Source organism: Buteo buteo, chromosome 10 (assembly GCF_964188355.1).
Source record: "Buteo buteo chromosome 10, bButBut1.hap1.1, whole genome shotgun sequence".
In the NCBI taxonomy this organism is placed as follows: Eukaryota; Metazoa; Chordata; class Aves; order Accipitriformes; family Accipitridae; genus Buteo; species Buteo buteo.
The window spans coordinates 38778336-38792067 of record NC_134180.1 but is presented as its reverse complement, the minus strand read 5'-3'; the positions used below and the strand labels follow the sequence as shown (position 1 = coordinate 38792067).

At 56.6% G+C, this 13732-nt stretch overlaps 1 protein-coding gene across 1 annotated transcript; it reads left to right on the top strand.

Moving 5' to 3' along the window:
• Positions 1-60: 60 nt before the first annotated feature.
• CDCP2 (CUB domain containing protein 2) lies at positions 61-11383 on the top strand. Its single transcript, XM_075037164.1, has 7 exons — positions 61-3264; positions 3921-4054; positions 5851-6198; positions 6290-6634; positions 7135-7488; positions 10211-10389; positions 10593-11383. Exons 2-7 carry the CDS (start codon positions 3979-3981, stop codon positions 10905-10907), a joined length of 1617 nt encoding a protein of 538 aa, XP_074893265.1. The 5' UTR covers positions 61-3264; positions 3921-3978; the 3' UTR covers positions 10908-11383.
• The last annotated feature ends 2349 nt before the right edge of the window (positions 11384-13732 follow it).

The following is a 13732-nucleotide window of genomic DNA, read 5'->3' as shown; positions in this document are numbered from 1 at the left end:
CCCACTTCATCCTGTGTTGGGGTTTCCCAGGCTGTGACAGATGATGTTGCATTATTATTCATGCCTTATTTTTTACCTATATCGAATAGTACACCTTACACAAAGGAGATGCAGTTAAAGAGTTACTCAAAATAAGCAGCGTGCACTAAAATGGTGGCTCTGATTCATATGTTGGGAGGAAGCGTAGGTTCTCCTCGCATCACTGAGATTTATCTCCAGTTAACCAAATGCCTGGAATTAATCTTGCGTAACTGCAGCTTTTATGTTAACTTCATCAGAGCAAGGGCTGACAAGAAAGCCATCTTTGTAACCCAAAATAGGGTTCTGGCTTTTAACGCAGAGAGATCCAGGGAAGTTGTCCATGGTAGGTCCAAGGCAAGCTCTCGACTCCCATCCAAATTCTGCTTCAGCTGCCATAAGCTACTGTGTAGTGGAGGTGTTTCTGCACAGCATGGGGCAGATAAAATAAGGAGTTGCTTTCACCGGTTGCTCTCCCTACTCGGGCCTTAGCTGGGAAAGGAGCAAATATTTTTCTCAAATATTACGTACTCTGAAAACCTTACTTGCATACCTCTTGCTTTAAATATTCTGCCTTTCTAAGATTTTGCTAAAAATCCACCCAACCTTTTTGCAAAGGCCTGAAGTAAAACTTCACGCTCGCTTTGTAAAAGCGACGACTTTCTGCGTGAAAGCTGGGACTGTTCCTTTAAACGCAACCCCAATATGTCTGGGTATTTCAGCACATATGGGCCACCGTGGTTAAACCCTACCCAGCTGGTCTGGCCGTTCTGCCGCGAAGCCTCCCGTCTTTGTTCGTGGCTAAAAGGGAGGGTGGTGAGAGACGGAGCAGGCTGTGAATCCTGCAAAGGCAGGCTGCAGGCAGAGCGGGAGGAGGTGACACACGCCGAGCCGGCAGCCCAGCTCGCCACGCCGGAGGGGACAGGGGGTCTTTGCGAGACATTCTTCGTGGGGGAGACGATGTCCTTGGAAGTATGAACTCGAAGGGGCCTTTAAACCACCCGTGGGCACTTTGTTCTCTGTTTTCTGCCCTTCTCTCCCTTCCCCCTCCCACCTTTTGTCATTTCTCAGGCTGGCTCTCACACAAGTCCCCTCTTCCCACCCCGTCCCCCGTGGGGACAGCCCCTTTCAGAGGCTTGCGTGGCACTCCTGCAAAGGCGGGGATGTGGGATGGAAAGGCTTTCAGGCAGGATTTTCCCTACTGAGGGAAGAGGAGAGGTTTCCTTCTCTTTGGAGGCCCGGGAACTACCCCACGGTGGCAGCTTCATAGGGAAATGGTGGTGATGCTGTCGATTATCGGGGGGATCTGTGGAGCTGGAGGTGCGTGAGCTGCCTGCAGTGGTGGGCGGCTGCTGCCAGGCCAGGGCAGGGGCTCGTACCCTGGGGCAGCGGGGATGCTGGCAGGATGCTCCGGTGCTCAGCCCTCGCTGCCTGTGCGGCCAGGGAGAGGGGCTTCGCTTCGCTTTCTTTCTTCCTCATGTGCAGTCTAAGTACCTTCTTAATTTCATCTCATTATTTCCTGCCTAAATAATTCCCGTTTCTCCTGGGGACTGTATTTAAACCTTTGATCTTCTCTGAAGTCTCACAGTCCTTTCTATTTAAATGAATCAAATGCCTTTTTGACTCATGATTTGTAAATTTGCCCGCAAAGGAATAGAGGCAGCCCCGATACGGCACACCTCGAAATCACCCACCGTGTCTCTGGCCAGAGCCAGAGCACCCTGGGCTGATCCAGAGCACCTCCGGCCGGACCTCCGTGCGGAATGACCTGTCGGTCTCCCCTGCCCGCTCCCTGCCGCATCTCATCCCTGCTTCCCTCTGCCCTCCCTCCTGGCTCTGCCTGCTGACAAGCAGCGTTGCCTGGGCTCGGGCCCAGCCGGGGAATGGCCATCCCCAGGTCAGGAGAGGGTGAATGTGCCGGCGGTTGATGGATGCCGTCTCCTGGGAGGGGGACACAGCTGCCGTGCTGCACAGCCCTGTCTCCCCCCCGGTCTCCTGGGGGTATCGCTGATGCAGAGCGCAGCTGGAGGGATGGAGAAGAGCGGCCGCGTAGGTACCGGTGTCCCAGACGCTGGCTCCGTGCTGGGATGTGCCTCGGCGGTGGAAGGGCTGGAGGACGGTGGGTGTTGCCAGAGACAGATGCGGCAAAGACGAACGTGTTGCTCCGCCGCGCAGCAATGGAGAAGCCGGGGAGCGCGTTGTCCCCGAGCCTGGGGGATTGTGGCAGGGAGGACTGAGCCAGAGCCCTGGGTATGGAAGTACCCAGGAGATGCCCCTGCACCGCGGGCTGTGGTGCCTGACCTCTCCTGCCTCTGTGCTGTGGTTGCTGGCCTCACAAGTGTTGTACAAGGCACAGGGACAGACCTCCTCTCCAAGCCCGTTAGGAAAGCAGCTAATTAAGCTCTGCAGTGTCCCTGAGAGGTCGGTAGACGTGCCAGCATCGCAGCCATCTCCTGGAGCTTGCACCGGCGTGGGATCTCTGCGCTGTGCCCCAGGACAGGGAGGGCTGCCTTGCATCTCCTCGTTCGAACGTGCACTTATTCCTGGTGCTCGTGGGGTGACACGGTGCCCAGTGCCCCAGGACAGACACCCTGATGTCCCCCACCTCACCTGGGCTCAGGACGGAGGGCTCCTGGCTGGGATGCCCCAACGCTCCCACCGGCCCTCGGCATGGCTCCAGCGAGGCCAGGCAGTGGGGAGAGAGCCTGTACAAATATTATTGTTATTATTACCCATAACTATATGCAGGCACTTAACGACCTTGGCATGGAGCATTTCCTGGGGATTCATGACCAGTTGGCGTTAATGGTCCTTAGCTGCACCTCGGGCCATCAGCTCCTCCCAGCCCATCGTTAATCCACAGGAAACGTCTCAGGCATCGATCCTCATTGCTTAATTAATAAATGCAACTTGCCTCCCCGCCTGAGATTTAGAGATACTCACTGCTTCTTTCCCCGCTGCTTTGAAGGTGACTTTTTTAGCACAGATCCCTCATGCCAGGAGGCCCTTGTGGGTTTTTGTTTCCTGGCATTCATCTGGGTGTGGGCTATGGCAGCAGGAAAGAGTTTGCTCTCCTGGGCGGGAGGGAAGGAACTGAACCGCTGCTGGGCTTGGGGTTTCTCCAGCTAATGTGGCACAGCACGAGGAGCACATCTTTCCCACGGAGCGCAAAGCCTCGATTACCTTCAGCCAAGTGCATCCAAGAGCCCGGGCAAGAAGAAGCGTGAGCCGGCATGGAAGAACATGGTAATTCTCCAAGGCCTTAGCAGGTTCTCTAATAATCGATGTATTTTGCCCGTGAGTCACAATTCATCTCTAATCTTCCTCGGTGGAGGTGGGATTTGCTATCTTTAGTGCTCGCGACTGCCGCTTTCCCGGGCTGAGCATCCCGCTGAGCCTGGGCACTCGCTGCAGGGATGCTGACCTGGCAGCCGACGTGGAGACGTGGCTGCGTTTAAGTCCCGTTCCCTGTTTCTCTAGCCTTTACCACCGGTTGGCTTTGTGCAGTGGGTGCCGCAGTATAAATCACGTTAATTCCTGAGGTGCTTTTCCACGGTAAGTCTGAAATTCCCATTTTGGTTCACTGGCTTGCCTGGCGAACTAAATTATTTTCATAGCCCCTTAAGGGCATATTGTCAGCCCAGACTTACTGCTGTTATACACCATATCTGAAACATTAATATCTCTTCTAAATATAGTGTATTGACAAGGTATCTGGTATAGTGTAAATCCTTGGGACATTTGATCCAGATCATTAAAACTGAGTGAAGGAGGGGAGGAATAGATCAAGTTACCTTGCCGCTCTTAATTCAAACAAGCGATGAATTATTCATTCCGCTATTAATTCTACAGTCCTCCCGCTTTTTATTTATTTCTCTCTTTATTTATTTTTTTCCTCCCAGATAGACAGCTCCAAAAGGATGCTCGGGCGCCGGTGAGGGGAGATTTGCCTGCCGGAGGATGGGGTGCACGGGGGCAGGCTGCCTGGCAGCGCTGGCCCTGCTGTGCGGGGTTCTCGGGGATGCTCCCAGGAGAGGTAAGAGCCCAGTCCCAGCTCCCAGCGGGGACCCCGGGGCCGATGGGCGTCCGTGGTCCCCAGGCAGGAGAGGGCTGTTCGCCAGTGCTGCAGCGGCTCTGGGATGCGAGCGGGTCCCAGCTCTCAGCCCATGCAAGGAGAGCAGCTCGCTCAGGCCGGGAAACACCCAGCTTGGCCTGGGGAAGGGAGCCGGGATGTGCGGTCACCGTGTGCGGCAGCAAGTGCGGGACACCGCTCTGTGCTTGATTTTCTGCTTCACTCTTACGTTACTGAAGATTGCAGGTAGGGGTTGTCCTGTTGTGGTGTACAGGTGCTTTGCTGAAGGGTTTGTTAACTTCTGGAGTTGCACATGCTTATATAAATATATATATATATACACGCACACACATATACGTTTATATGTGAATGTATGTATGTTGCTGTGCATGTAATAAACCCTTCACCTTACCTGGATAAAACAACCCCCGGGACACAGTGGAGGGCAGACAACACAGTAATTGGGGGGCAAGGTGGGCCAGGTCAGCCCAGTAACCGGGCTAACGAGCAATACCCCTCCCCAAAACCGGCAGGGCCTTTCTCACAGGAGGGCTGCGTCAGAAATCAAAACCCATCCCTGGCCTCGGTGTGGGTGCTCCTGAGGGGCAGACGGCCACCCCGCTGCCCGGTGCTGCCTGCACCCACCTGCCCTTCCTGGAGCCCCCCAAGGCTCCCAGCCCTTCATCCATCAAGCTACCTGCACCGTGACCACTCACCCCTCCCGTGGGCTCCCCTCTTGGATATTTATTTCAAAAACATTATTCCTTTAGTACCAGCCCCGTATCACTTTATTGCCTATCCCCGGTAATTAGCAAGGCGATTTTAGATCCGGCCAGCTTTGCTGCTTGTGGAAAAACACACACGCGCGCTCCCCTCCCCTTACCCATTTGCTGTGGTGCTGCATCACATGCAGCCGCAGGAGCCCCCCCCCCCCCGCCTCGCCGGGAGGTCACTGCACCAACGAGCGTGATGAAAAGCAATGCGCGCTGGCTGACTATTGATTTGCAATATACTTGGCCCAGATTGATGGCGGCGAGCGCCCAGCCTTGCTTGGGAACCCGCACGTGTCCCCTGGAGGCTACACAGGGTCTGCGTCCCTCCCAGACATGATGTATGTGCCCGCTATATCAGCCCCTTCACCCCAATCCTAATCAGACCCCGGGGCAGGTGGCAGCCGCCCCCCACCCCCCCGCCTTATTTTATAATAACCATGTCTCAGTATAAAGATTTCATTAGAAAATCGATCCCTACATGCATAACTCATTGTTAAGCGCATCGAGCCCTTCACCCCTTTTTCTCCCAGCTTGAATTCGCTGATACCGCCATTATATGGAGGGAGCATTGTCAGTGGGAGGCACAAAGCTGAAGGGCTGGGCAGCCGGGGCACCGGCAAGGCTGGAACCACCGAGCCTTTAAAACTCACTCCCTACTTTCTTTTTCCCAGCAAGAAACGGATGGGGATGCTGCGTCGTCACCGGCGGGACAAGCTGACGGGCGCGGACGAGCCCTGCTGCAGCCACGCCGCAGGGCAGCGCAGGGGCAGTGGGAGGAGAAGGGGGATACGTGGAGGGACGAAAGGTGACGGGGGGGACACGTGTCCTCCGGGGAGAAGGGGTGGCTGAGCCCAGCGGAGCTCTGCAGGGCACTGGTGTTTTGATAGCGCCGGTGGTGGGATGGAGCCGGTGCTGTGCACCCCGTCTCCATCCTATTAGGCTTCCCCTGGAAAAGGGGACATCACATCCACCGCTGTGTTCCCCCAGGCATCAAATGCGGGGGGGTGCTTTCAGCGCCCTACGGCAATTTCTCCAGCCCCAACTTCCCGGGGCGGTACCCCTACGAGACGGAGTGCACGTGGCTGATCGTGGTGGCCGAGGGCTCCTCCGTCCTGCTCTCCTTCAGCCACTTCGAGCTGGAGTACCACGCCGCCTGCGCCTATGACTACCTCCAGGTCTACAACGGGGCTGCCCGGGACCAGGGCAACCTCCTGGGCACCTTCTGCGGCCGCAGCCCCCCGCCACCCTTCTCCTCCGCCTGGCACGTCATGGCCGTCATCTTCCGCTCCGACCGCCACGTGGCCAAACACGGCTTCGCCGCCGCCTACCGGAAAGGTAGCGGGGAGGGATGGCGGTGGCAGAGCATCCATCCATCCATCCATCCATCCATCCATCCATCCATCCTCATCTCCGTGCTTCCTCGCAGACGCCTGCGGCGGGCAGCTGACGGGGCTGTCGGGGGAGATCACCAGCCCGCGCTACCCCGAGAGCTACCCCAACAACGCCGAGTGCCGCTGGAGCATCGGGGGGCGCAGCGGTGGCGGCCCCCTCACCCTGGTGTTCACCGACTTTCAGGTGGAAGGGGGCCAGGGCTGTGGCTTCGACTACGTGGCCCTTTTCGACGGCCCCACCGCCGCCGCCCCCCGCCTGGGACGTTACTGCGGCAGCACCCGCCCGCCCCGCATCGTCTCCTCCGCCCCGCACCTCCTCATCCTCTTCAAGTCCGACTTCAACATCGGCGGCAGGGGCTTCAAGGCCCATTTCTACTCGGGTGCGGGGGAGTCGGGGTGGCGGGGCGGTGGGAAGGACGTGGGGACGGGTCCCCAAGGTGGTGGTGGTGGTGGTGGTGCTCTCCCTCCCGCAGCAGCAAGAGGAGATGATAGCGGAGGGGAGCCCTTTGGGGAGAGCTCATGAGATGACGGTGTGAAGTGTAAACCCCCCCACAGTGCAAACGGCATCCTTGTGGCTCTCCCAGGCCCCGGGTTGTCTTTCTCTTGAGCAAGAGCCACCCTTCGCCCTTGCTCATGTCATTCCCTGGGGATATGGGATTTCCCCATCTGCCCTTGTAGGACTTTTTGGCCACCTTGGGTGTTGCCATCTCCCCAAACTGATAGGTGTCCATCGGCCAAACGCAAGGCTGGGGAGCAGTGTGGAGGAAGGCAGAGTATGCTTTAGCAATAAAACAAGCGATCGCTCATCCGCCAGCTCATCCACACCCAGGGGGCTTCGGGTTTGCTTTCATTTTTTCCTTTCCCCTTTCTCCCTGAGCAGGCGAGTGCCAGGAGGTCTTCACCACCATCAAAGGGAATCTCTCCAGCCCTCGGTACCCCAACTTCTACCCAAACAACCTCAAGTGCCAGTGGAGCATCCGGCTGCCCCCAGGTTACCGGATCAAGGTCTTCTTTTTGGACATGGAGCTGGAGGGCCGGAGCAGCCTTACGGGCGGCTGTGACTACGACCACTTGGCCGCCTTTGACGGTGGCACCGAGAACGGGTCCCTGCTGGGGCGGTGGTGCGGACGGGAGAGCCTGGCGCCCGTCACCTCCCGCAGCAACCAGTTGCTGCTGGTCCTCCACACCGACCGCAACACGGCCAAGAGGGGCTTCTCCATCGCTTACGTGGGAGGTAAGGTCTCGCTTGGGTGTTCTGCAATGCTTTACTTCCATCGGGACATGCCCGAGACCAGATGATTTCTGGAAGGACCGTGCGGTGAAGATACCTGTCTGCAGGAGCAGAGCACATGGCTCTTTAGGGATGGGGTGGAGAAGACACGGCGGGTTGAGCTCCAGCTCTCGCAGAGTGCGAGGCGCACATGCTCCACGTCACGTTTAGTATTCAGGAGATGCTTTCCAGCTTCTCCTCCCCGCACCTCTGCCACTGCCATGCTCCTGCTTCTCCCTCAGGGCACGAAGCAGAGAAAACCCAGGGGGTTTTTAAGGGACCAAAGCCCCAGGGGAGGTGACCAGCTCAAACATCACAACCCTATTCCCTGATCCCTGGAATGCTCCGGCCCCCCCAGCACACAGCTGAGCAGGCAGACATGAACCGCATCCTCTCCTCCACGGGCAGCAGCACCGGCGGGACGGGACCCCCGGGGCACGGCGCTCCCAAATCCACCTGGCCAACCCTGCCCGGCACGTCCCTGCCACCGACGTGCCCCGTGTCCCAGCCAGTGCATCCGCAGCTGGTGGGAGGAGTGGTGTGCAACCTGCCTCATGTATTTGCCAACCTTTGCACCTCAAAAGCCAGCAAATTTATGGCGTTCGTTGTATTTCAAGATAATTACATCTGAGCTGACCTGTGTGTCAGGGATGATTCAGACAGGGGCAGCCTCACCGGCGGGCTGGAGCCGGAGCGGGTCTGCTGGACTGGCGGCACGGGAGCTGGGGGTGGCTGGCCCTAGGTTTTTACGAGATTTTATCCCTCAGCAGCAAAATCGTTCTTCATTTCCAGTGCAGCAGAAGGGATTTGGGGGTATGTGGCTCTAGGAGTAAGAGATAGGATGGAGTTTTGTCCTGAGCCTCTGCAGCCTCTGGAGGGAGAAAGGTTGTACCGGACATCTAGTAGGGCTTTAGTGTGTATAGCAGGTCTGTCCCTGTCCTTGTCCTGCTTAATTCTTACTGTTTTACAGCAGTGTGCAGGGAGAGAAATCTTGGCCTCACTGTGTCTGGTCACGGAGAAACCCCATTCCCGACGGAGGAGCTTGCAGACAGATAGATGGGGTGCTAGCTGAAGAGCAGGGGAAGCCCCATCATGGAGAGGGACGTGACTTCTCCCAGCTGCCTGAGGCTCCTGCATCCCCCGGTACACGCCGCCGGATGCGTGTTGGGGGAGGACAAAAGCTTGGACATGAAACCCAGCCTCCCTCCGTAAAGCCAAGGCTGCCTGCTATGTTTGCCCAGCGATTTGGGCATCTGCTTGCAATTAGCAGCCTGCGTGGCACATCCAACCACCAGCACCCTGCCAGGAGAGCGGCTGCTCTCACCGGGAGGCACCGGCTTCTCCCTGCCACCGGCTTCCTCGGGAGCCCTCGGTGGCAAAGGGGCACCTCAGCCTCCACGGCCACATCCACACTTCTTCAGCCGTGGAAATGCTTCCTTTTCGACCTCCACATCCACAGCTCTTCAGTCATGCAGATATTTTCCTTGCGGGACCACGAAAGGGCATGACTTGGGCTGGGCACGTATGATTTATGGCCATTTGAATGAAAGCCTTCACGCCAGGAGAGAGGATCCATTTTCTCCTCCTCTTGATCTAATGCACTTTAGTTATTTGGTAAATCTTCTAATGGTTTTATAATGCACTAAGTGAGGCAAAGTGACACTATTTTTTCATACTGATTGTATTGCGTCTTACCGGTTTCATAAGGCCAAGATTCAGAGGGAGCTAGAATAATTCAATAATTCATACTGCCCAAGTGGTTGGTTCAAGCTGAGCAAGAATTCGAGAAGGGGTGCCTTCATCTCACCATCACGGGCAGCTCAACTGCAGCTCCCTCCATGCACTGTTCACCAGCTCCCCATCAAAAATAATGTTCTGGGGGCAGTGGAGGGCTGATGATGCTTGGGACAGGACCTGGGCTGGGCCATCCATCCTTCCCCAGGAGTCTGCTCTGGGGCTGGGGACCCGGCTCACCCTTCCCCAGGGACCATGTGGCAGCCACGCAGCTGCATTGCTCCAGGGCTGGTAGACGTGGGGTCCCCCTGAGACGCGTCTTCTCCATTTCGTCGCTCTAAGAGTGTCTCTTGCAGGGGTGTCGTAGCGCGCAGGGGAGCTCTGTGCCCACGGCAAACCATCAGCAAAGCTCTCGTGGTCTAATCCTGGGCAGCAACTCAAATGTTTCGCTGGCTTTGCAGTGATGGAGAGCGGCTGCACTCACAGGGTAAATCCTTCCTTGCTTACAGCAGTGACAGCGTGATGGTGTTGGCTGTAATGGCACTCGGGTGTCACTCGGAGAGCTGGGAAGGAGGATGAGGCTCAAGAGGGTTGGTGGTAGGGTCTCTCCCTGGGGCAGAAAGCAGGGCAGTGCCTGGGAGCCAGCCGTGCCTGACCTCGGCACGGGACAGGGCTAAAATATTGATATTTGCATGTAGCTCCTTTTTTTCCGGAGAACTCATCACGTGAGTCCTACAGCAGCAAAGCCAGCTACTGTGAGATGCATGGCGAGCTCATGAGGCTGATGTCCCTGCTACTCCTGGCGTTGTCAGTCGCCTGCTTCGTGTGTGATGGGGACAGCGAGCTTTGAAAATGGCTGTGGCTCTGCACGAGAGCTCCTGCAGCCACTGCAGCCTGGGAAAAATCTCTTCCCAATGGATCTTTACATGTACGTTGTTTTCTGTCCCGACAGTTGTGCCCGTGAACGTCAGCTGCACCCGGACGGACTTCCACATCCAGATCCCCGTGCAGTCCCTGGCCCAGCTGGAGAGGAATAGGATTTATCTGGGGACCCCCTCCTGTGCAGCCCAGGTGGTTGGCAGGAACTTCAGAATACACACCAGGTTCGACACCTGCGGCACCGAATCCCAGGTAAGCAGTCAGCAAACCTTCCTTTAAAGCAAGCTGAGTAGATGGCTAGCCCCGTGCCAGTTCTACTGGTTGCAGAGAGGAATTCCCAGTCCCTCTCCCATCTTCCCAGTAGATGCTGGTCTGATTCGTGGCCAGCTGCCCTCCAAACCCCTGCGAAAACGAGTTGCACAAAGCCCCGATGAGCCACAACCCTTGTCTTGCAGAAACGCAACAACACATCCGTCATCGTCAGCACCCTCTACATCGATTTTTCAGCGGGCGACCAGGAGGACATCCACCAGTACGAGGTGCAGTGTGAGCCGAAGAGGAAGGAAGCCTCGGTCACCCTCATCGCCGGCCCTGACCCCTCCAGGCTCAGCCAGGCAGAAAACCTGGTGGATGCCCAGCAGCGGGAGGGGGGAGCGACGGACGCCCGCGAAATCAAGAGCCAGGACACCAGCGACATCGTCTTCATCAGCATCTGCATCCTGGCTGGGCTCCTCATGGTCATCGCAGTGGTGGGGCTCGTGCTTCTGTAGGATGCTGCTCCCTGAATCTGCGATGCCAGCCCTGCTCGGGGTGGAAACGCACCCCCGAAACCCACCCTCACCCCAGGTTGAGCACTAGCATAGCTGCTCAAATGGAGACACAGCTCCCAGGCCCCAAAACAGAGCCTGAACGCAACCTCCACCTCCTCCCAGCGCCTGAAAAATCTGGGCAATAGGCAGCCATTTCAACTTCCCAATTTGTTTTCCTCTGTCTCAATCTGTCCATTTGGCTCAGGAATGGAATTCTTGCGCTTCCTAACTCTTCCCGCACCTGCTTCAATTTGTTTTCCCTCTGGTGCTGCTGCTTTCGGGAAAGTAACGTTGTTTGCTGATGGCTGCAAATCATCCTGTCAATTCTTTCTAGCTGAATTCTTGAAGGTACAAACCATCCCCAAATAGAGTGATATACCAAACAAATATTTTCCACGCTCCTGCCTGTGCTTGGAGGGGGGGAACTGTAGAGCTGTGTTATAGGTATCACCACTTAGCAAGTAGAAATGTAGCACATGTAGATGTGCTAGGAGGTGTTTCTGGGTGTCCGCGGGTGATGCGATGAGACACATTTGCCGGGTGCCCTGGAGCTCCTCGTTTGATCTTCACATGTCGTCTAACCCACGCGTTGCTCTCAGGACTCACCTGAGTGCTTCAGCCACCAGCAGCTGGAGGGAAAGAGAAGGGTCTCTCTTCTCTGTGTTTTCCTCCTCTCCAGCATGCCTAGGTGTCCACCACTGTGAGCTCTGTACCGGCATCGCTCCCAGAGTCTGAAACCGTGGGCACGGAGGTTTCGGTAGCCTTTTAAAGATGGCCTCAGCAGGAGGGGCTGGCTCCCCGGGGCCTGACACCTTTTTTGTTGCTTCCCTCAGTGACACCAGACAACCACCCTTGGTCCTTGCAGAAGGTGAGCTCAGCAGCCGAGAGCATGAAAATAGGAGTCCTGTGGTCACCTGCATTTCCAGAAAACTTGGGTTCCTCCCCAAGAGCCCCAATGCTACTGACTGCTGGATGGCCAAATAACCCCCCCTTGCCTCTTGTGCCATACTAGCGCAAAAGAAATTCCCTTCCAGCATCACACAGGGGGTGGCCATCGCAGAGCGGCTCGTGTTTGTCCTGGCGTGGGTTGGATCCAGCGTATGGTGAAGCCAACATGAAATCTCACTGCAGAAGCAGGGTGAATGCAGCCCTGGGAGCCTGGCGTAGGGGCCACCCACCCCAGCCCGTGTAAAACACACTGTGGTGCAGGGAGAGATCTTAAAATGTCCAAACATGATCATTCAAGGGCAAAAAAAATTGAAGTTGAGGGCAGTGGTTAATCCAGGAGCCCTTTTCTTTTGGTAGCGCTACCTCCCAAGGGGAATCCATCCTAAGGAGGACACCGGCTATTCCCGTGACAGCATCACACCGCACAGCAAACTCCTCTTGCTGCTGAATCCACCGGCGGGATTTTTAGCAGGGGCCGACAGGACAGTCCCGTAGGTGACAAGTTTTCCTGACTGACGTCCTGCTTCCCATGCCCGCTGGGATGGGTCTGTACCTGCTGCTGAGCATCAGAGGAAGCAGCAGTAAAGGAAAACGATGATGATCAAGCGGCTTTTCCTCCTGGTTTGCACCAGCCCGTGGATGCCTAAGAGGGTGTCAGGGGAGGGAAGAAGGCACAAATCTGCGCATGCCTCCTAACGAGGAGCCTTCGTTATCGGAGCCTGGATTGATTTGGTGTTTGTTGGTGCAACACGTTGGCAAATGCGAGATTTCCGAGTGAAATATTTGCCAGCACTGTTAAGCTCCATTAAGGCAACGTTTTGAGAGTGTGTTGTGTACATAGAAGAGAAACAAGGCCAGACCCCCCCTGCTGCCTGCAAAACCTTGCTGCCAGTTAATTGCTGGGTATATAACTGTCAGCTTGAGACGGTAGCTACAAGATTTGACAACTGAAGAAACGTAAAGATATAATTAACCTTCCTGGCAGCCCAGATTTTGCTGAAACAGGTGAAGGCTGCAGCCGCTCGTGCCTGGCAGGGAGCCCGCAGCACCCAGCAGCATCCAGCCCCTCGCCCGCAGGATGGGCCCCTCCTCCCCCCCGCCAGAGCCTCCGGCACCCTGCGATTTGCAGGGAAAAAGGCTTTTCTGGGTACCTGTTGGTGTTGCGCTCAAATAAGGAGTTGGACCTGGTCGCAGAGTCCAACAGCAAAATGGACCGCTGTTGCGCTCGTCCCAGGGAGGGTTTCCAGCTCCGGCTTCGGTTCGAAGCTGCCCGAGCATCCCTGGGTGCAGCGCTCGCCTGCGTGCGTCCCTGCGGATGCAGGGCTGGCACCATGGGAGCAGCTCCGCTCCCCCGAGCCAAGGGGGTCCCCAGCACCCCCAGCCTCCCCAGGGAGTTTTCCAGGGGCCCACAGCCAGGATTAAAGTGACTTGAAGGCTTACAAAAGCCCTTTGCTGGCTTGTTCCTGGCCGTGTTCACAGCTGCAGCTGTGGCTGCTGCCAGCAGTGAGCCACTCCAGCTGGTCATCCCCCTCAGAGCGAGGAAAGCCTCTTCCCTGATATACAGGGCTCTCCCTTTCTATTCCAAATTTGACACCCTGGGAAGATGCTTCTGCAAAAAAAAACGGGAGGTGTCACCACCAGCGCTGGCTGGGAGTCCCCTGTGCTTTCAGATACTCAGTACCACTGAGCTTAAGGACCCAATGAGTGCCATGCCGGCAGCATGGGACAAAGGGGCATCACGGGGACAGAGATAATGCTTGAGGCCCCCACTGTGCTCCCAGCCTGGTGGCCAGGATGTGGGAGCACCACCTCTCCCCAGTTAATCCCCAGCAGGACTG